This window comes from Solanum dulcamara, chromosome 1 (assembly GCF_947179165.1).
Source record: "Solanum dulcamara chromosome 1, daSolDulc1.2, whole genome shotgun sequence".
NCBI classification, from domain to species: domain Eukaryota; kingdom Viridiplantae; phylum Streptophyta; class Magnoliopsida; order Solanales; family Solanaceae; genus Solanum; species Solanum dulcamara.
In genome coordinates, this window is record NC_077237.1 from 67,209,923 (window position 1) to 67,233,355 (window position 23,433).

Here is a 23,433-nt window from a genome sequence, read left to right on the forward strand (position 1 = left end):
AGGCTCTAAGCCCACTGTGATTTTTTTTAAAAAAAATAATTAATAGCTCCTATTACTCAAAATTTTGAAACTTTTCTTGCACTTGTATTAAAGCATTCGTTATGTAAATTTATCACCTTATTTAATTATACCTATTAATCTCAATAAATTCAATTGATGCTGATATATAACAGAGGCTTCTGAACACATAGACACTTGTCCAAAATGAGCCGGAAGTGTCTTTACTGGCAATTTTAAGGGGCTATTGACGTATTTAGCCTACATATCATTATTATATGATATATAGCAAGATATAGAAAGTACATTTATTATATAAAATATTACTGAAATCATCATTACATCACCCCCCTAAACTATTATGAGCTGAGACAAACAATGATAAAAAAGGTAAAGGTAGAAAACGACATAGGACCAAGAGATATGAGGACAACGTTAACTGTCGCCTACAATAAACTAGACATGTTTTTGATAAGGAGTGTCTTGTTAATACAACACTTTCTAGTAACGGACTACATTCTTAATCCAGTATCTCCAATCCGGTATATTTCTGTAAAATCATAAAAGCTCAACATAGAAAGGCTGCCTTCTCGACGTGGCCCCAGAGATGACTCAAAAGTTACTTCATAAGCCCTACAGGTTAGTGGTCAACATAAATGAACTGTACGACCACAGACAGACTGTTGAGCTAAAACGTGATCACCTCATCTACACAGGGATAGGCTCAGGAGCTGGATCTGAGGGAGTACCACTACTGCCATTGAGGACAGTCACATTGCCATCTGAATCAACGTCCACAATAACTGAATCACCTTCTTTAATCTCACCTGCAAGCATTTTCTCAGCCATGCTGTCCTCTAACAGTCTCATAATAGCTCTTCTCAGAGGCCGTGCTCCATAGCTAGGGTTGTATCCCTCGTCAACCACCCTGTCTCTAAACCTCTCTGTCACTTGAAGTTCTATTTCCTTAACTTTCAACCTCTCAAATACCTCCTTAAGCATGATATCAGCTATCTCCTTAACCTCTAACTTAGTGAGCTGGCGGAATACAATCATCTCATCCAATCTGTTCAAAAACTCTGGCCTGAAGTACTGCTTCAATTCTTCAGTCACTAAGCTCTTGATACGATTGTAACTGCTATCCTTCTCATCGAAATCGAGATCAAAACCTATACGACGGCCACCTTTCTCAATCACACTACTTCCAACATTTGATGTCATGATGAGAAGTGTGTTCTTGAAATCTACAGTTCTACCCTTGCTGTCTGTCAACCTTCCATCTTCAAGAATTTGAAGCATCATGTTGAATACATCGGGATGTGCCTTCTCAATTTCATCAAAGAGCACAACCGTATAAGGTCGACGCCTAACAGCTTCAGTCAATTGACCACCCTCTGTGTAACCAACATAACCAGGGGGCGATCCAATGAGCTTAGAGACCGTGTGTCTCTCCATGAACTCACTCATATCAAGCCGGATCATTGCTTCTTCAGAACCAAAGTAATATGCAGCCAGGGCCTTTGCCAGTTCTGATTTCCCAACACCAGTGGGACCAGAAAAGATGAAACTAGCAATAGGCCGGTTGGGATTCTTGAGCCCAACTCGCGCACGTCGAATAGCGCGACTAATGGCTTTGACAGCTTCATCCTGGCCAATGATTCTAGTGTGGAGTGTTTCTTCCATTTTTAGGAGGCGATCAGATTCGTCAGTGGAGACCTTCTCAACAGGGATACCAGTCCAAGAAGATACAATGTGCTGAATATCTGCTTCTGTCACAAGAGGACCTGTATCTCCAGACTCACTTTCAGCCTTGCTCATCTCTTTGTTTTTGTCTATGAGGGCTGTGATCTGTGCCTTAAGATCCATTTCTCTATCACGTAATTCCCCAGCCTGTACATTAATCCAAAACCATCTCATTAGGAAATTCTATAATTACAATACTTGATAAGAAAAATAGTTCAACACTGAAACAGCCATTTTTAAGGGGTTCTTTAGATGTACATAACAAATTCAGTACCTTTTCGAAATCTTGACCGCGGACAGCTTCATTCTTCTCCTTTGTAATCTGACGAAGCTCTTTCTCGAGCTCTTTTGCTTCCTCGGGGAGCTGTAGAGCAACAACAGAGCATTGTCACTCAACAAATAGTAGGGGAATGACAGATTAAAAGAGAGACTAAGGGAGAATTTCATGCCTGAGCATGGCGAAGTCGAACACGAGAACCAGCTTCATCAATCAAATCAATTGCTTTATCAGGCAGAAATCGGTCACTGAAATGTGAAGTCACAAGTGAAAAGATGTATCACGTTGCAGAATCAGGAAAAAGATAAACCTTTACACTAAAATCAATATCATGGAATCTAGGATAATTGTTTCTGGAAATAAGCATACAACCTAATTAGATGCTGATAAACAAAAATAAACCAACTTCTATTATCACATTTTACTATCATAAAATAAGTTGAACTTCACGTGTACAGTCTGTTAAGGCAAACATATTTCTTCAAGGTACCAATACATCAACAATTCAAGGCGAGAAAAGAGTAAAAAGGTATAAGGAGACATAGGAAAATGGTATAGATTAGATACCTGATGTATTGGTATGAGAGCTGAGCAGCAGCCACTAAGGCCTCATCAGTGTAACGAAGTTTGTGATGAATCTCATACCTCTCACGAAGACCTTTCAGAATCTGTATAGTTTCATCAACAGTAGGTTCAGGGACCTTAACTGGCTGGAATCTCCTCTCCAGTGCAGGATCTTTCTCAATATGCTTTCTGTATTCATCCAGTGTCGTAGCTCCGATACACTGACAAGCAGCCATGTAAATACTATTGCGTTATATGTAGAAGTTTTTTCTCCTGCTTATCTGACATACTGAGTAGTAATTTTTAACCTTCTTATGGGGCGGTAAAATGCATGTTAAAACAATGATATATCTTCTAGAACATTACATTTGACTGAAACATTCATAGTTCTCATTTTTAATTTCTAGAAAGAACAGAAAGGGAAGAACAAGGCAAGGAGGATAACTTACCTGTAGTTCACCTCGAGCTAGGGCAGGTTTCAAGATGTTTGCAGCATCGATGGCCCCCTCTGCTGCTCCAGCTCCAATCAATGTGTGCACTTCATCGATAAATAGTATTATTTCATCACTCTGTTTGATTTCCTCCATCAGCTTTTTTAGCCTTTCCTCAAACTCTCCACGGTATTTTGTCCCAGCAACAAGCAATCCCATATCAAGAGTTATCACCTAATTATCACCAAAAAGCAACTCTTAGGGACAAGAAGAAAAGTAGATACATCATTGCACGAAACATGCAACAAAGTTTCAGATGGATGAGATTCACAAAAATAGGAATGGACCTTTCTTACTTGAGCTCACTTTATTTTGATAGTTTGAGCTAAGAATTAAGTTCAACAAGGGATACTAAATCGTTTTTGTTTTTGTTCAATTAGTTATAAGCATAGATCCACAAATCAATCTACTAAAAAGAAATATGTCAAAAGAACAAGTAGCATGAAAGAGTATATATATATACATATATATTTCAAGAGAACATGAAGACAATATTTTTGGCATATTTCAATTTAGTGGAGACAGAATGCACATTCATTTGAACCTAATCCTTGTGAATCAAAAAGACCACTAGACTGGACCTGCATGACCCTGCTCAGCTTCTGGATTCACCATATAATACGACAAATGGGGGAAAGGACACAGGGAAAACATCACATTCTGCAAGTGATCACACATGACATACCTTCTTCCCCTCAATTGTTTCAGGGACATCACCATTTGCAATTCTTTGTGCCAAACCCTCGGCAATAGCTGTTTTGCCAACACCTGGTTCTCCAATAAGACAAGGGTTGTTCTTAGTCCGCCGACCCAAGATTTGAGTGACCCGTTCAATTTGCGGCTGTCTTCCAACAACGGGGTCCAATTTCCCCTAGAAACCAAAAATGGCCAACTAAATTATTGATAACTGTCCACATATCATAACAAATATAATTTTTTAAATTACCTCTTCTGCTAATTTTGTCAAATTTGTTCCGTACTCCTCTAGTGTAGGCATTTTTTGGCCAGAAGTTCCACCTCCAACACTAGCACCAACAGCCTCATTACTCTCACCAACCATTCGGATCACCTATTATTACAAGGAGAAGAAAATCAATAAGCTCTGGTTATGATGAAGCCAAACAATTCAACTTCCCACAAAAGCACAATATTAAACTACCCAGAGGAAGCATGTGAGATCTACTACTTGCCTGAGTGCGGATGTTGCTGGGGTCAGCACCCAAATTTTCAAGGACACGGGCAGCCACACCTTCACCTTCACGTAGCAATCCAAGTAGCAAGTGCTCCGAACCAATATAGTTATGCCCTGAATCAACCAGTTCATAAATCGAATAAATATTTCGACAAATAATTGTGCTGGTGCATGCAGAAGACCAAAAAGGCAAGCAAAAGAGAAAGAAAATCATGACATTTTAACAACTCCAATTTGGTACTGAAAAGAAAAACAAAGGTGTCAATGAAGCAACATGAGAATAAGACTAGACCGGAGAACCACTTTTATGGCATGTCCAAAAGGTAATCCAACAAATATAGACAATTAAATAAGGATACCTAGCTGGCGGGCTTCCTCCAGAGAGAGTTCCAGAACACGCTTGGCACGAGGCGTAAAAGGGATCTCGACAGCAACAAATCCACTACCCCTTCCAATAATCTTCTCCACTTCCACACGAGCATCTTTCAAATTGATCCCCATCGATTTAAGAACCTTGGCAGCAATACCAGTTCCCTCACCAATAAGACCCAACAAAATCTGCTCAGTACCAACAAAATTGTGACCAAGTCGTCTGGCCTCTTCTTGTGCAAGCATAATGACTTTTATCGCCTTCTCTGTGAAGCGCTCAAACATTGCTTTTGGTACAAATCGGCAACCTCGTGGTCGTCTGACAGAAGTTGCAGCAGCTACCTTGGATTGGAGAGTTTGTCCAGATCTAACTAGTGTATCTATTGCATTGCATCCTCGCAATCCTGTAAAATCCCTCAGCCTTAGCGAAGATGATTGTGCATTGCATAGCATTGTAACAGTTCTTTTTGTTTTCCCAGATCGATTGAATTTGGTCGTCCTTTCACCAGCAACTGACGATGGGATGCTAGTTGACTGAACTAGAGCTCTAGCCATGATGAACCTGCCCAGGATAAGGAAATATTCAGAAAAGCTCTCCTCTGATAATAAAAATACCAAATCTTCCAGATGACAAACCACAACAGTATATGATATCAGTGACACATCAATCAGCAGACATATCAACAAATTATCAAATTCAAAAAATGATAACAAGTGAAGGTTCATATTTTCCAATCCAGAGGAAGCTAAAAAAATTGGGGCACAGTGCAGTAGCAGAAAGCTAACTGAAACAGAGAGTTTCCCAGAAGTAGAGAAAGAGTATCCATACTCGACAGGAGTTGAACATGATTCAATGTCATATAAACCAAATTTAGTCTAGCCTCCAAGTCATAAGAACTGAAACACTACGCTACTGCTGGGTAGTAAGTGCGCAATCCAGGATTGAGTAGCCAAGGCTTCATGAATAGATTGAACAAATAGGACAAATATGTGGGGTTTGCAAACTAAATACATGGTTATAATCGGTTAGCATTGTGTACCATTATCCGCATTTTTCTCTTCCTTAAACTCCCCTAATAGTTTGTTGCAACACATTAGAATGGGAGGTTTTTCGGTCCTTTATTACAAAAATTAAACTCAAACACCATTTGTACAGAGGATTCCACCCTGTTCCGCTTTCACCACTCTGCTACGAAGATCTTTGGAATGATTAAAAGAACCTCGGCAATTTTGATCAGATTATTCAAATTTCCAGCTCTTAGTAAACCCTAGAGAACCCGCTTAAAGGTCCATAAAACTGATCATCCAATACAATTCGACTAATCAGTTTCAGTACAAAATCCTAACAACATAAACAAGAGTACAGGCCAAAAAAGGAAGAAGAGTACAGAACAAGGAGGATATGAAGTAGCAAATTTCAGGAGCCACATTCCAAGGAAACGAGTCAAACATGCAACATCGTTCGTATGAAAATGAAGGAGAAGTTGGGTGGGGTAGGGGGGGGGGGGTTGATATTGAGCAAGGTGAATTTACTGCTGAAAAATGACAGTGGTAACAGTTGAATTTGTAAGAGACAGTATTAGGAGTAGATGAGAAGTGAAAGGACAAAACTTGGACTACAAAAGGTAGGTGCAAGCCTTCTCTTTTGGTTTAGTTAAACTCCATGTGGATGTAACTGAAGTTTATTCAAGTTGTTCAATATTGCTGCATTATAATAAATTGCCAACAAACAATGTTAGGGAAACAAATATGGGGAATTGGGATAAATGCAGATTAAGGAGAAGACAATTTGGGGATTTGCATGAAATGCAGAGAAGAGAGAAGAAATTGGGGAATTTGGTTGAAAGACAGATGTTCATTGATATTTAAGGGACACTTCCCACATACAAGATATATATGGTGCAGGAATATTTATGATTCTCTAGAAAATGTACCCAATCAACAACAACAAAAGTAATCTGAACCAAAATGAAATGACATTCCCATGATCAGGATATCAGAACCAATTGGAAGGGATCTTTGGCTCAAGAAAAGAAAAGGTTTTGACCAAAGGACAAGTGAAACATCCATTCCCTCAAGATAGCCCCAGTCACACGGGGTGATCCTAAATACCAACTAAGTTAGATATTTTCAGTATTTAGTTAAGGGGTGAGTCCGTGAGTTAAAATCCATACCAAGTAACCCACACCCATTTGAAGTGCTCAAAAGAGTTTTGAAAGGTCGAGCTACTTCATATACCTATGAAGCTAGGGAATCTACAAGCAAACCAAGAATCCCACCATAAGTACTACAACATCTAAACCTCAATCCCAAGCTAGTTTTGGTTGCCAATACAAATCCTCACTATCCATTTCCCTCCAGTTTAGACCCATCTCCTTCCAATACTCAAAAGATGTTCAAGCAAAGATCTTACACGTTGAAACAAAGTCCACTTAGTATAAGCAGAAGGCACGTCTACCACTCAACTATGCTTCGGTCCCAAATTAATTTTGGATAGAGCCTACAAGAATCCTATATATTAGTCCCACTATGTTTGGGCTCAATTCATTCTAATACTAGTCAATAATTTGGTCTTGATAAAGAAAATTGTCTTGTAAGACACAAATAAGATTTTGCAAATTCTCAAATCTTACCTTATCCATAAAGTTTGATTTACAAAGAGAAATCGATTTTATAGAAATTAGCAAAGGAACAAGCAGAAAAAAGAAAACAACTAAAAGAAACAGCTCAAAGCAACTCCACTAACAAAAACGCAACATACCCACCCAGTGAAAGTGAAATCCCACAAGTGGCTCAAAGACAAAACAAAGAAATTAGCTAAAAAGCTGCAAACTTTACCACTCAATTAGAAGATTATCTTATACTTTGCGTATGTAGTCACCAATAATTTCAATCAAAAAGGGGTATAATTTCAAACAATAAAGAGAGACCCAAATATGAAAACTATAAGATGTCAATAAATCACCCATATAAACGTATAATAAAAGATAAGGTAAAAAGAAACACAACCTGTAGTCCCAGAAGAAGAATCTGGGAGATTGAAGAATATAGACGGAAAGGGGGAAGATGGAGGAAAATGGGATTAGGGTGACTGAATTGGAGGAGAAGAGAGTAGAGGCGTGGGTATATATTATTATTTTTAATTTAGAAGATAATACATGTGGATGATAAATAAGTAAGCGTTATCTACCCCTTCTGATATTATTATTATACAAAGAGTATTTTGCATTTCTCTTTTCACAAGTTACTACTCCATACACCCTAAAATATCTCTTTCCTACACCCAAAATATTATATCTTAAAACATGCCGTATATTATTTTTATTATTGAAAATCATCTTATTTGAGGAAAATATTTCTACCAAAAAAAAGTGAAACTAGCAAAGTGTGCGTGCTTTGCGAGTAATAGTAAATATATATAAAAAGAACAAATTATAATGTATATTTTATATTATTAAATACAAAAATTAAAAAGAATAACTTAATATGTTTAAGATAAAAAAGTATACTTATAGAGTAAGATGATAATTCACCATAATACCAATAATTGATGAACAAAATTTAGTCATTAATATCAAAAGTCAAAATTGTGAAATTTCCATTTTTTCTTGTTGAGAAGTTGGTTGGTTCTGATAGATACATGACATATTTATATATAATGGTTCTTGTTTGTGATTCGCATTTCGTCAGGGTCATGATTCTGACATGCTGTGAGTGGCATTAACAGTGATCCTTCGGTGAAAAAACTATTTACTAACCCAAACAAACCCAACAACAACACTCTAAGTACCAAAATCATGCATTTAGACAAGTGAAAACAGTTTAAAACAATTAAAAATATTAAATTTTCATAAACTCAATCAAGATTTAATAAAACACTGCGAAAATAAACTTCCTAGAACCTGAAAGTCATTGTACCAAAACTCTATCAAAATCTAGCGTAAGGGGGTTGGAACCCCAGCAAAAAAAATAATAAACTAATGTCTGAATGTTTGTGTCCGGAGAGATGGATAAAAAGACTAAGAGGTATCCATGGCAGCTTGACCAAATAACTTACCCTTGGATTCGAGTAGTAAAAGTCTCACAGTTAAGGTATCTCGGCATACATCTGAATATACGTTTTACTTAACAAAAATAAAACAAATGCAGAATCAGTATACAAATACAGTGTACTAGTAGGATCATACGGGTAGTTCTAGATATATGAAATATGAACACAAAATCACGATATAGTAAAACAGATAATATACAATTACATCACAAAAATAGCAACACCCAGACTCCATTCCTTACATTTGAATTATTAAACCCAATGAGTATGATCATTCAACAATACAACAACCAATCCAGTTCTCTCATGAAACTCACACACAAATTGTTATTGTACCGACGTGGTACCCAATCCCAATTAAAGTTAGTGTACCAACATGATATTCAATCCAAATATACCTGCATAGTATCCGATTCAATTGTAATAAATTGCAATCATACTTGTACTGCCAAGTAAAACATTTATTGCATGCAATTTGATCACAATTATGATTTCAACTCATGTTCTTTACTTTTTCCTAATAATATATCATGCATGTAATACTAACAAAGTAGTTAACAAGCACATATAACATAAACGAAAAAAAAATTCAATCATCACCTACCTCAAATCAAGAATGCTCTAAAGAACCTGAGTTTTCCCTTTTTGAAGTGTCTTGGCTTGTTCTTTGGTCTAAAACAAATACAAAATATAACAATCAATGAACAATAACCCAGAAATACCTGAATTATACTCAAATCTTAACCCTTGGCCAATTTCATAATCATCCCACCCAACTAGGACTTTTTCCACCATTAATTCAGGTCAAAAATCCTCCTCTAACATAATCCCCATAGATTCTAAGGTCCAAAAATTGACTTACAACTTAGAGAAGTAATTAACTGACCTTTATCGAAGAATTTGGTAGAAAATTAAAGAAAATAGTCATAAGTCACATTTTTCTCTCTCAAGAATGAAGTTCTGAAAATAAAAAATGATTTTGGGACTTTTTTTGTATTAAATCCGCGACTAGCCCACTAAAGCGACTCCTAGCCCGCTATAGCGGCCTCGCCATATCGGGATTTACTTCGTCGTAGCGGCTTGCACAGAGTCAGAAACTAGAAAATTCTCCCTGAAAGCCCCATTTCGCAATACATCCTCAAACCTTGATGTTCTAAAATAACCCTTCACGCCAAGTTTGTTATTGTAAGTTTTACTCACCCTAATTCACTTTCGAAAAGCCCTACGGATTCATTATCTTCTTAACTAACATAAAATCAAACTCAAGCTTAGACATTAATCTCAATCCTTACCCAAATTTTCCTAAACTCCACTTCGCTGAGATTCCATTTGACACTGGCCTAACCTGAAAATTTTTAAGTTACTACACAAAAATTTTCTTGCCCAAATCTCTTTGTCGTTGGCTTCCTCATAATGACTGAAAGAGATTGTTAGAGTCACCACGTTAGGATCAAGATTAATCCTCCAAAATCAATCTCCCTCTCTATTTTTTCTTAGTTTTTGTGTAAATTTCTCTTTTTATGCATTAATTATCATTATATATAATATGTCTACTGAAATTTAATTCTCTCTTAGTTTACTCATAAATTTCTCCTTTCTACCTATTAATTATCATTATATATAACATATGTGTATATTGAGATTTATTTGGTGGAGTATATAATTCACTATTCGTTTCTCTATTTTATCATATATTTAGGAGTTTTTTTTCCACGTACACAAAAAAATTCAACAACAACAACATAAATGAGTGAAATGCCACAACATAGAGTTTGAAGAGGGTAGAGTATACCTAGAGCTTACCATTACCTCGTGCAGGTAGAGAAAATAATTCTGAACATAATAAAAAAAGTTCAACATCAAAAATTGATAACAATCAACAACAATAAAATAACATTATGGGCAAGATCAATACATTAATCGCATTCAACATCAAAAATTCTCTTTCCATATATTTAAGAAATTTTTGGGGGAAAAAAACGTATGTATACATTTTAAAGAAAATAATAACACCTATATAACAATAGTTTGACTTTTTTCCAACATAGCAATAGAATCTTTACCAAAATAAAATAATCAAAAAAAATATAATAAAAAATTATCGAATGAATTAAATTACTGCAGTAATTATTGTGTAGATTTAAATACCTTAAATTACTCTAATTTGTTATTCAACTTCCATAATTATCTCAACCACTAATATAGTCATTATCTCTCCTAAAACCACTAAACCACGTTAATGCCCACATGAAAATCTGTTTCCTTTCTTATTGCTTGAATGGCTGAAACTAACAACGTTTCTATTCTAATTCAACGGTAAAAGATGAAATACGACAGGTATTATGAATGAATCATTCGATTTTATTGTATTTTGATATTGAAATGGTTTTTATGACGAATTTTTGTATGAGATCTCATTAATACTTATTAAGTTTATTGATAAAAAATCAAGGTACGTCACTGTCTCTTGGAGCTGCCGCTGTCTTTGGCTGGACCTTTGGACAGGAAGTTGCCAACCACTAGCTGCAACTATATAGGCTTGACACCATGGCTGCTCAGGTTAAATTCATGGAATGGTAGCAGAACAAGGTTGAAGGACAGTAATTCTCATATCTTATCCGGGGTTGAAGGACAATTTCGAGTTTGATTTTGGTGTTAAATGTCAATGAACTTCGTTCAGGAATAAGAATCAATTGCAGTGTTCAAATTGTAACTAGTGACACTATGGGATTGACTGTTTTATATTTTCGTACTGAATTGTTATAGTAGAAATATGCAGCTTCCGCAATTTTCTTTACTATGTGTACAAAGTTGGTGTTCATTTCTCTCCAACTCGAAATTTAAGCACCTGAACAACTGTTACCGATGTTTTAAATTTTGTTAATGTCTGACCTAGTAAAAATGATGGTTAAAATGGGTTTTTACATGATTAATTGCTATAGCTAACTGTTGTATTTGGTATTTAATTCGCCATGAACACAAAAAAATAACATCGATGAAACACAAACTATTGAAAATATTGAGTATAAATGGTGTTAATCTTGGTATGTTTTCATAAAATAACAAAAACCTACTCTACAACCTAGCATAAACCTTTTTATGTATATGCTTTTCATTATATTTTAGAGTAATACAGTGACAAATGTGAAAAATATGCTAATAGGTGTAATAATATTTTAAGTTTTTGGATAAATCAATACCAACATAATAACCAATAATATACCGTCATTATGATATATATAAGTTTTGAGTATAATATGGTGCAAATCATGGTATTGAGTTCGTTTTTGTTATAATATGGATTACTTTTGAAAATATGAATTGTATATACTGGTGTAAATCTTGATATATTTTGGTAATATAACAAAAACCAACTCTACAACCTAGCATAAACCATTTTATGTATGTGCTTTTCATCATATTTTGAGTAATACAGTGGCAAATGTGAAAAATGTGCTAACAATTTAATTTAATTGTGGTGTAATACTATTTAAAATTTTTGCATAAAATAATACCATATATAAAGTTTTGAGTATAATATGGTGCAAGTCATGGTATTGAGTTGGTTTTTGATATAATATGGATTGATTAAAAAAATATAGAGTATAAAATGGTGTAAATATTGGTATGTTTTCATAATATAACAATAACCAACTCTGCAACCAAATAATAAACCTTTATATGTATCTACTTTTCAACACATTTTAGAGTAATACAGTGACAAATGTGAAAAATTTGCTAATAGTTTGATTCAATTGTGGTGTAATAATATTCAAAGCTATTGCATAAATCAATACCAATGTCATAACCAATAATATACCAAAACCAACATCACCACCAGTAAAATTCCAACATTTTGTAAATATGAATAAATATGATATTAGTTGATTATATTCTGACTATTACTATTTATTCAAATGTAATGCAGGAAAGTATGTGGATTTCAAGATCGAAGGAGTGGCATATGACTCAAAAACCAACTATGTTGCTTAATAAACACTATTGCTTCTCAATTGGGTGTGGATATAACTATATTTGAGTTGGAAATCAAATATGTTGCAAGTGATAGATGCCCACCTCTAATAATCCATAATAATATGGGGGTACAAGTTTATTTAAATCAGAAAAAAGTCCATTCTGATTTCTTTTCAAAATTTCTTTTGTATGTAAAGAAGAAAACTTTGATTTTATGTTCTTGCCATTGATGTTCAACAGTAAAAGAAATTGAAAGGTCAAGAAGAAATAGAAAGAAATTGAAAAGGCAGGGAAAGAGAAAAGAATCTAAGAGAGAGAAGGAAAATAAATGATTGAAAAAGAAACATATCTAATTAAAATTGTGATTGGGAATATAAAAAGTAGGAGTATTTTAATTTCCCAAAAATTCAGCATGCAATTAAAAAAGGAAAAAATGAATTAATAATATAATAAACAAAATATTGTTATGTAGGTGTAATTAAATAAGAGTATTGTCATGTATTAGAAATAAAAGTCATATATATATATATATATATATATATATATATATATATATATTAAGATTCTTCAATTTTTCTTGGTTTAATGAGATTAGAACTTCAAAATGGGGTAGAATTTTATTCTCATGGACAAAATAAGTATTTAAAATTGAAAATTCATGTTCTTCTATGTTATTGTCTAGACGAATCAAAACAAATAAGAATGTTATATATATATCTAATTGGGGGTATATGTATACACACACATATTACCTTAATAGAATGAACTCTCTAACTTGAATGTTATATTACTATAATACTCCAACTAAAAACATCACTTAACTTGAATGTTAAATTACTATAATACCCCAATTATAAATATTTAAATTTAGTATATCTTCTATATTAAATTATTTATTTATTTATATTATATTAAAAACAAACATCTTTTCACTTTGAAGGGTTGTGACTTTTTAGAAAAGTTGTGACTTTTTCAAAGGACTGTGACTTTTTCGAAAGATTGTGACTTTTCTGATAAGGCACAATAAGCACGTGTTCATTATATCTTTTATTGGCTATAAATAGTGGAGTTTTGTCTCATTTTTATATTATATTATTTAAAAGTAGACATCTTTTCACATTAAAGAGTTGTGATTTTTTTGAAGAGTTGTGACTTTTTTCAAAGAGTTGTAACTTTTTCGATGAGTTGTGACTTTTTTGAAGGGTTGTAATTTTTTTGAACGATTGTGACTTTTCTGATAAGGCAGGATAAGCATCTAATGACTCTAATTTTAAAATTAAGAAAAAATGACTCAAGTCTTAATTATTGAGTAGAGGTGAAGATTTTAAGATTAGTCCTAATGACTTTAATTTTAAAACTCTTAAAGTTTTATTATTTACACAAAAACTCTATCTTTTTCATCCCACCCCTACCCCCTTTCCCACTCGACCCTTTTGTCACCGCCATCTCCTGTCCTTCTGTCGTCGTCACCATCTCCACCACCACTAATTCTTCCCCTTATTCCTCCATCACCACCACTTTCTCCTCTTATTCTTCTTCCCCCATCACCGCTGTTGGCACCGCCTTCTCCTCTATTGTCGCCGCCACAACAACTACCACCTCCACCTTCGTTGTTACCACCAAAATCAACACCTTCTTTGCCTCCATAACCACCCTCTCCTTCACCTCACAATTGCTGAATTTGCAACAGATAGGTCATTTGCTGTAACATACGATGCTATCTGTTGCAACAGATAGGGATCTTTTCATATATGTTGGAATAGATAACAAATTTTTTGCAACATAAAGGATGTCTGTTGCAACAAATTTTTACCCTATTGCAACAAATTGCTAAAATGTTACGATATTTTGAAAATAAGGACCAAAAAAAAGAAAAAAAAGCGCGATAAAAAATGATGAACATTGGTGACGATGATAATGGTAACAAAGACTATAAAAAGGATAAGAAGAAAAAAATTGAGGAAGAGATAAAGAAAGAAAAAATAAGAAAATGAGGGAGAGAGAAACCTAAAAAGAGAAAGAAGGAGAAAAAAGGAAGATAAAAAAGCTAATGACGAAGGAAGTTTTAAAATTTGAAATTTAAAAAGGGAGGGAAGACTTTTCAAAATATTAATATACCCACCAAATTTTTAATTACTCAAATCAAGTCTATTTTTTATTTAATTCTATTTGACCAAGTCAAAGTCACCAATATTAAAAACAAGACTTAAAAAATACCTTTTGATAATTTTCACAAGTGTCTATTCATACTACTCTTTGTTGGAAATAAATAGAGGGTTTAGTGTGCTCAATTTTTTATTCTATCATCTTGGTTTATTATTATAATTATTATTTTTGATTTTTTTCTTCTCTTTTTTTGTGTGTTTTCTGTCTATTAGACTTCTTTAATTAATTTTCTATATATTTTTTATTTGGGCTAAAACGTTAGTTCAAATTCTCGAGCTTTTAAAATATTTATACTATTTAATATGAGATAAACGTGCAACACACGTGTTCGAGAACTAGTATGTGTATGTATATACACTAAAAATTAAACCTAAATAAATTACAAAATAAATCATAAAGAATGAATAAATATAAGTAAGGATCAACAATACCGCAGGATCACATGGTGGAAAAACTATATTTTGGAGAAGGGACAAACCAATGTGTGATAAAAATGTTAGCATTAAAGTATTTTGAGTAATGACTTGACTTTTTATTGCAGGAAATCAGTACAAACAAATCAAAAAGGAAAAGAGAGCAATCAAAACAAATCAGATAACTCGAAGGAAGAAGAGCCAAGAAAAAACTAATTGAATCAATTAACAGCTCGTAGATCAAGGAAGGAGCTTCCATATATCAAGACAAATTAGATTCAACAATCAAGGTGTAAATCATGAAGTCATCAAGGAAGAAAGAACATGGAAGGAAGGAAAAAAGATCACACAAGGAAAAATGTATCAGGCGTACAAGGAAAAGTGCATCAGACGTACAAGGAAAGAAGGATCACATCAAGCACATAAGGAAAGAAGAATTATGTACTAAATCAAATAACTTGAAGAAGATCTTACAAAGGAACACATGGACATATATGATATGGACATGTATACTTAATCAAGGAATCACTAATCCTTGATTGAATGAAATCCCTTGGGTTATCCCTTTTAGATCTAACGATTAATTCCTCATCAGAAGTCGGATATAAAAAGCCTCTATACTACTCCAAAGAGAATACACAACTTCACTTGAACTTGTACTCAATTAGTTCTTTCATCTTTCAAATACTTTGTACTCTTGTAAGAATACAATTGTAAACAAAAAGAGAAAGAAAGTGAGAGAAGTGTAGGTTATACAGGTAGAGGTTGTGTCAATCATATGATCAATTGGTTAGAGACGTAAAGCAAAACTCATTTGTACTCTTACCATTTTTTAAGAAGTTCTAAGGAAAACCCTTGTAACCCAAGGGGACTGGAAGCAGGCACTATATTGGTGTTCCGAACCAGGATAAATCTTTCTGCCTTTATTTACTTTATGCATTAATATTTTGCTTTATTTAAAATATCTGTCTGTAGTCTAAGTCAACTATCATATCTAGACAGTCGACTACTTAATTTTTAACCCCCCCTCTAAATCTTCAAAAAGATGATAGTTGAATCATAAAAATAACTCCTTTAACAAATTATGATTTCATAACATATTCATAAAAGACTCCTATCTAATCATCTAGATCATGAGAAGATTTTTCATAAAAATCATAGAAATTCTTCATGATAAGAATACTTCACTTTGAAGCAACCATGTTTTCATAAAAATTCATACTTATAGTTTGTCTAAAAGCATCCTTAAAATCATAGTTTCTTCAATCATGATGCATAATTCTCAAAACATCGTTCATAATCATAACATAGACATAATGCATGGGTTCATGTAAAAATTCAAAAAAAATATGTAATTAAGATCAAATCATGCATAATAAGCAATAAAAGTGAAATAAACTGTAATTGATTGAACCAAATATATAATCAACAAAACCCTAGATTTTGGAAGATATCATAAAGAAAATTTTAAAATTCTTTGAGACCATGGATGAAAAGGGATCCATGGATGAGATTCGCACATACCTCAATGAATCCTAGCCTTGAAATTGAAAGAGGAGACTTGAATCTTTGAAACCTAAGCTTGCTTGAAGAAGAAGACCTTGAGAGAGAATTCTTTAACAACCTTGGGGTTTTTAAATAAATGAGAGGGAATGACAGAAATTCAAAGGGTAAAAGTAGTTATAAGCCTTAGGAATAGGCTTAAAACGACATAGCTTAGGGGTTAAATGGGTAGAAAAAGTCCCAATACCCTTAAGTAAAAACTGCCGAAAGTGGCCCTACAGACCAATCTACGGACTGTAGGTCCTCCTGCGGATAGTCCTGGTCGTCCACAGGTCACCTTATAGAGACCCCAAAATTCCATATCAAAACCACGAACCACCCTAACGTTCATAGACCATCCTACGGTCCGTAGGCCCCTTTCGTCCTGCCAACCCTCAATTACCAATTCTCTGAAACTCATGCTATGTCTGACCCTATGGTCAATAGGTCCCATCTATAGACTATCCTATTGGTCCGTAGAAAAACTTTTGAAACTTGAAAACTTCCCAACCTTAGGACCCTTCCTATGACCCTTGTTTACGGACCGTTAGACCTTGTACAATCTGTAGATCACCCTCGTAAACCTTGTACAATCTGTAGATCACCCTCGTAAACCTGATCTAAACTCAATAATATTTCCAAGTACTGGTCTCACTAAATATTGACCTTCTACGGGCCGTAGGTAGCCTGGTGGAACCTTGCACCAACCAAATTTTTCGAACTCTTTTCTTTCCAAATCATCTTTCCAAATTCCGAGGTGTTACCATATCTCCCCCTTGGAATATTCGTCCTCGAATTGGACTCATGCTAGAATGAATAAAGTATGGAGAGAGATCTAACAACCCAAAATGAATGCAAAATATATCAAAATGCATAAAACCAAGGAGTAATCAACCCTAAGCTAAAATATGAACTTAAAAACTGATTTCATGACCATACATGCATATTAAAACATGAGAATAGCTGAAACACATGAATTTGAAAGAGTAAACATGAGGAACTAATATCTTAAGCTAAAAATGATGTGGAGAGAAAGAGATGAGGATAACGGGACACCATATCGACTTTAGCCTCCTAGTAACACTCTCAATTAATTGATTCTTTCAAAGAACTTTCACGGAAGTAACTTCTTTATTTCTCAACTTCCAAACTTGACGATAAATAATCTCAACTGGAAACTCTTCATCAGAGAGATTTTCTTTCACACCAATATTCTCCAATATCACAATTGAAGTAGGATCACCAATACACTTCTTCAACAAAGAAATATGAAACACCAGATGCACCGATGCCAATTCTAAAGGAAAATCCAATTTATAGGCCACTTTACTAGAATGCCTCAAAATCTAATATGGGCCTACATAGAGGGGACTAAGTTTCCCTTTTACCAAAATGCATCACACCTTTATAGGTGATATTTTCAAGTAAACCCAATCATTAACATCAAATGCAAGCTCTCTTCTTCTCACATCTGCATAGAATTTTTGTTAACTTTGGGTAGTCCTCCACCTCTCTCTAATAAGTCAAACTTTCTTCATAGCCTCATGAAAAGATTTGGGGCCTATCTAAACGACCTCACAATTTTCAAACCAATCAATAAGAGACCTACACCTCCTATCATAGAGATCCTCGAATGAAGTTATTTTTAATACTCAAGTGATAACTATTGTTATAAGCGAACTCAATCAAAGGCAAATGATCATTCCAATTTCCCTTGAAGTCAATCACACAAACTCTCATCATATCCTCCAAAGTATAAATAGTCCACTCGGCTTGACCATCGGTTTGAGGATGAAAAGCTAAACTAAGCTTAACTTGAGTATCAAGACCCTTCTGAAATGATCTCCAAAACTGAGAAGTAAAATAAGTATCTCTGTCTGAGATAATAGACAATGAAACACCATGAAACTTAAACAACTCTTGAATGTAAATCCTAGCCTAATCCACGGCTGAATAAGAAGTCATAACGGGAAGAAATGCACCAATTTAGTTATTCAGTATACAACAATACAAAACTGAATCATGTTGACGATGCGTACGATGTAAACCCATAATAAAGTCTATATTCAAAAAAATTCATTTCCATGTTGGAATGCTAATTCTTGTGCCAAATCTCCTGGTTTTTGATGCTCAACCTTCTGGACACTTAGCTACAAACTCCATAATATCCTTCTTGTATCGAGGGAAATTATAAATTTTTTTGCACTAGATGCTGACCACGGGCCCCTTCACAGGCCGTACTCAGCACCATGGTATGTGGTAAACATCCATGTAGGTGCCAGAGTTTAGGGGAGTCAAGAAGGGGGGGAGGTATACGGAGGGCTCTACGGCTCATTGAGAGCTTCCTAGACTGTGATGCCTCTCTTGATGTTGACCCCCAAGCCCATGAGCAGAGGTGAGGACCACGAGAGGCACCACAGGCCGTGGTGAGCACCACGAGCCGTAGTGGCCTCCATGGAGGTTACCCCTTCATACCCCAGTTAGGGCCTTTCACCATGGCCCGTATTGAGCTTCACGGATCATGGTGTGTCCTTCGTCCATGAAGTTTCAGTAAAGTTAGGGGTGTTTTGTTCCTTTCTATATGGTTCATTAATGAATGTTGATGATTTTTTGGGATTTATTCTATCTTATTAACTACCCTAAGACCTCATAACCATCTCATTCTCACCCTAACTCTCAAAACTCAAAATTCTCTCTCTAAAGTATTCTCTCAAGAGCCTTCTTCTTCCTCAAGAAATTCAAAGGGGAATTCAAGTAAAGTCTCAAATCAAGAGTAGAATTAGGTCTTTCTAGATCAAGGGTATGTAGGAATTCATCCATGGGCACTTTCACCCATGGAATCTCAAATTTTCTCTCAAAATCTCTTATGACTTCTTCTTCTAAAAGTCCCAATTTCATGATTTTGTATTGAGTCTTCTTACTCATGATATTATGATTATTCATCAAATTATGCATAATTCACATAACATTTCATGATTTCAAGACAAATTTCAATGGCCCGTGCTATATGCTAGTTTCAAGTATGTTTTTGAGGAATTATGATCATGAATTTCAATGAAAGTTTTATGAATGATATCCAAGGTTTATAAATGACTCATAAAAGATTATGAACGATGATTCAATGATGCTTTAATCAAGAAGTTATAATGTGATAAGGTAAATTCTCGCAAAATCATGTTAAAGAAGTTCAAAGGGTGTGATGGGTTTTCCTAACACACTCATGATAAAGATGATAAGTGAGATACTCTTATATTTATTTTATAATAATGGATTGATATCTAATATAACCTTTACTAATAATCTTAATGAATATATTTTTATAAAGTTCTGTTGGGATAATACTAAGCACTGAGAGGACTTTAAGGTGGGGTGTAGACCGACAACCATTTTAGCTGCCCAAGAAAATCCTAGTAGAAACCTTTAGTCCCTAACTACGTTGCCCGCATAGGTTTAAAGTGCCAATATCGTGTATCTAGTGGATCCACATATAGTACAGAGTTAGAGAAAGTACTATCACGAAGTCCACCCTGGAAAGGTAGCCTTCCCCTTCTCGATATGGTGCACATCAGATTCCATGTTATAGCTCATATGGTCTTATATGTCGGTTAACGGTCCTATCCCACACTAAGGTAACAAAAAAGGTATAAATTTCTCATGATGATATTTTGATGCATTGACCGTATGATTATGATGTTTTAAGGTTTTCATGGTTTTACTCATGTTTTAAGATAATGGTCATGCATCCTATATTCATATTGATTATGTCCTATATTTATTGTTCATGCATAATTCTTACATACTTAGTGCATTCCATGTACTAACGCACACTTTTTGCCTAATTGTATCATAATGTAGGGTCAGACAATCTTCACGCATCTTCTGTTAGAGTTGATCTTTACTTTTCCATTGTTCGTGAGTCCTCATTCTTCGAGGACAAGACTTTTATATTTTCATCATTTGTATGATTTTTCTTATGTTGTCATGGGTGAGATAGGAGGTTTTCGTACTCCTCCATCAAGTTATTAGAGGCATGTTAGATGAGTCTATGTTGTCTTTCATTAGAGTTTGAGATTTATTCTCATTTATTGAGGATTTCATGTTGAGACTTAATTTCCGCGTCTATGTCTTTATTTTTTTACTTACCATACATATGCTTATGAGTGATATATTAATAGGCTTGATTGGGGTCTTTCAGGATTCCGATCACCATGTCACACCTAGGGTCTAGCTTGAGTCGTGACACTTCTTCATGCCATTCCACCAATAGACTTTCCTCAAATCATGATACATCTTAGTGTATCTCGAGTGAATAAAATATCGAGAACTGTGAGCTTTTGATAAAATCTTTTGCCTCAAACCATCAATATTTGGAACAAATAAGTGACCTTGGTAAGGAAGCACACCATCTCCTTCTTGGGATAAAGTCTCAATAGCTTTTTCTGAAACCAATTTCTTTAACTCAACCCAAGTCAGATCACTATCTTGTTTCACCTTCACAGCCTACATAAGAGATAATTCTGAGCCATTTTATATAATAACATCAGCATCCTCTGAATCAACCAAACGAACACCCAAATAAGTTGGTTGGTGCACATCACAATTCAAATCCTTTTTATTATCGTCAATGTGAGCCATAGGACAATCTACTAAGAGTGTCGACAACCACATTTGCCTTTTTTCAAATAGTACAACACACTTATGTCATAATCCTTCAATAATTCAAGCAATACCTTTTGGCGAAATACAAATCTTTTTTGTTAAACACATATGCAAGATCTTATGATGGGTAAACACATCCATATGAACACCATAGAGATAGGGCCTCCATATCGTCAAAGCAAACACCACCGCCTCTAACTCCAAATCATGGGCCGGTTAATTCTTCTCATAAACCTTAAGTTTTCTAGAAGCATAGGCTATCACTTTACCATTTTGCATCAACACAAAACCAAGACCAATCCTTTAGACATCACAATACACAAAAAAATCATCGGGTCCTTTCGATAAAGTCAAAAATAGGGCTGAAGTAGACAATCCTTCAACTTTTGAAAACTCTTCAAACAAGCTTCTGATTATTGGAATTTCACTTTCTTCTGAGTCAAAGTAGTAAAAGGAAAAACAATGGTGGAAAATTCTTCCACAAACCATCTACAGTAACCAGATAAACCTAAGAAACTCTTAAAATCTAAGGGAGAAAGAGGTCTAGGCCAATTATTAACCGCCTCGGTCTTTTTAGGATTAACTCTAATACCATCAGTGGAAACAATATTGCCAAGAAATGCAACCAACCTCAACTAAAATTCATACTTGCTAAACTTAGTGAATAAATAATGATCCATGAGAACTTGCAAGATAATCCTCAAATTATCGAATGCTCCTTCTTACTCTGAGAATAGATCAAAATATCATCAATAAACTCAATAACGAACATATTCAAATATTTCTTGAACACCATGTTCATCAAATCAATGAAATCTATAGGAGAATTCATTAGTACAAAAGAAATAACCAAAAATTCATAGTGATCATATCGATTTCTAAAAGCTATCTTCGAAATGTCACATTCTCTCACTCAAGGCTGATGATAATCCGATCGAAGATTAATCTTTGAAAAGAAACTAGCACCTTGAAGCTGATCAAATAATTCATCAATCCTTGGGATGGGATACTTATTCTTAATTGTAAACTTGTTCAACTGTCGATAATCAATGCACATACGGAGAGAACCATATTTCTTCCAAAAAAGAGAATTTTAGCGCCCTATGACGATCTACTCGATCTAATAAAACCCTTATCCAACAAGTCCTTTAGCCGATCTTTCAACTCTTTAAGTTTCATGGAGATATTCTGTAAGGAGGAATAGAGATATGCTGGGTATCTGGAAGAAGATCAATTCTAAAGTCGATTTTCCTTTCAGGAGGAACTCCAGGAAGATCATCAAGAAACACTTCTAGAAACTCATTTACAACAGGAACTGACTCAAGAGTATGGGTTTTGGAATTCGCATCCCTAACCCAAACTAGATGATAGATACAATCTTTAGAAATTATCTTTCTTTCTTTAAGGCACGAGATAAACATACCCTTAAATGCTGAATTACTACCATTCCACTCTATGACTAGTTCATTTGGAAACTGAAACTTAACCACTCGGGTTGTACAATCAATAAAGGCATAACAAGCATGAAGCTAATACATACCAAGAATAACATCAAAGTTAATCATATCTAACTCTACTAGATTAACTAAGGTGATTTTCTGAAAATCTGAGACTAGTAATTTTTGAAAACCCTTGAAGCTAAAATTAAATCATCGATAGGAGTATAGACTGAAAAAGGTTCTAACAAGATTTTGAGACTAACATCAAACTTCATAGAAACATTAGGAGTCAAAAAAGAAAGATTTTCTCTAGGATATAACAAAGCAAAACATAAAACTAAACATACTAGTAACCACATAAGGGGACTCCTCTTGATCTTGTCAAGTTTGAAGATCATAAAACCTGTTCTGACCTTGACCACCACCATAACCAGATGAAGTACCTTGTTGAGTTGGGTGACCTGTAGAAGTAGACTAGGTTTCTTGATGACCATCTCCACCCTTGCTAGCAAGCAAAGAGTAGTCGTGTACCTTAGGACCTATCTTACCACAACC

General features: G+C 34.7%; 2 protein-coding genes across 2 annotated transcripts; both read right to left on the reverse strand.

The window, feature by feature from the left end:
* Positions 1–291: 291 nt before the first annotated feature.
* On the reverse strand, positions 292–7,782 carry LOC129893731 (ATP-dependent Clp protease ATP-binding subunit ClpA homolog CD4B, chloroplastic). Its single transcript, XM_055969125.1, has 10 exons — positions 7,643–7,782; positions 4,624–5,195; positions 4,263–4,378; positions 4,019–4,141; positions 3,758–3,943; positions 3,031–3,246; positions 2,585–2,802; positions 2,190–2,265; positions 2,015–2,104; positions 292–1,887 (listed from the first exon to the last, which is right to left on the reverse strand). The coding sequence occupies exons 2-10, from the start codon at positions 5,186–5,188 to the stop codon at positions 706–708; spliced, it is 2,772 nt and encodes a 923-aa protein (XP_055825100.1). The 5' UTR covers positions 5,189–5,195; positions 7,643–7,782; the 3' UTR covers positions 292–705.
* Positions 7,783–14,067: 6,285 nt separating this feature from the next.
* LOC129893732 (glycine-rich RNA-binding protein 10-like) lies at positions 14,068–21,415 on the reverse strand. The gene is made up of 3 exons (XM_055969090.1): positions 21,341–21,415; positions 21,166–21,280; positions 14,068–14,318 (listed from the first exon to the last, which is right to left on the reverse strand). The coding sequence occupies exons 1-3, from the start codon at positions 21,413–21,415 to the stop codon at positions 14,068–14,070; spliced, it is 441 nt and encodes a 146-aa protein (XP_055825065.1).
* Between the last annotated feature and the right edge of the window lie 2,018 nt (positions 21,416–23,433).

Bases quoted from the DNA above. Each gene is read 5' to 3' on its own strand.
- LOC129893731 (XM_055969125.1), bottom strand. From the start codon at position 5,188: ATGGCTAGAGCTCTAGTTCAGTCAACTAGCATCCCATCGTCAGTTGCT. The intron at 2,266-2,584 runs GTATCTAATCTA...TTCACATTTCAG, and splicing joins CTCTCATACCAATACATCAG to TGACCGATTTCTGCCTGATA. The intron at 1,888-2,014 runs GTACTGAATTTG...ATTAATGTACAG, and splicing joins GCGGTCAAGATTTCGAAAAG to GCTGGGGAATTACGTGATAG.
- LOC129893732 (XM_055969090.1), bottom strand. From the start codon at position 21,415: ATGGCTCACATTGACGATAATAAAAAGGATTTGAATTGTGATGTGCAC. The intron at 21,281-21,340 runs GTTGATTCAGAG...TCTCTTATGTAG, and splicing joins CTTATTTGGGTGTTCGTTTG to GCTGTGAAGGTGAAACAAGA. The intron at 14,319-21,165 runs GTCACTTATTTG...TGTGAGGTGAAG, and splicing joins TGGTGTGCTTCCTTACCAAG to GAGAGGGTGGTTATGGAGGC.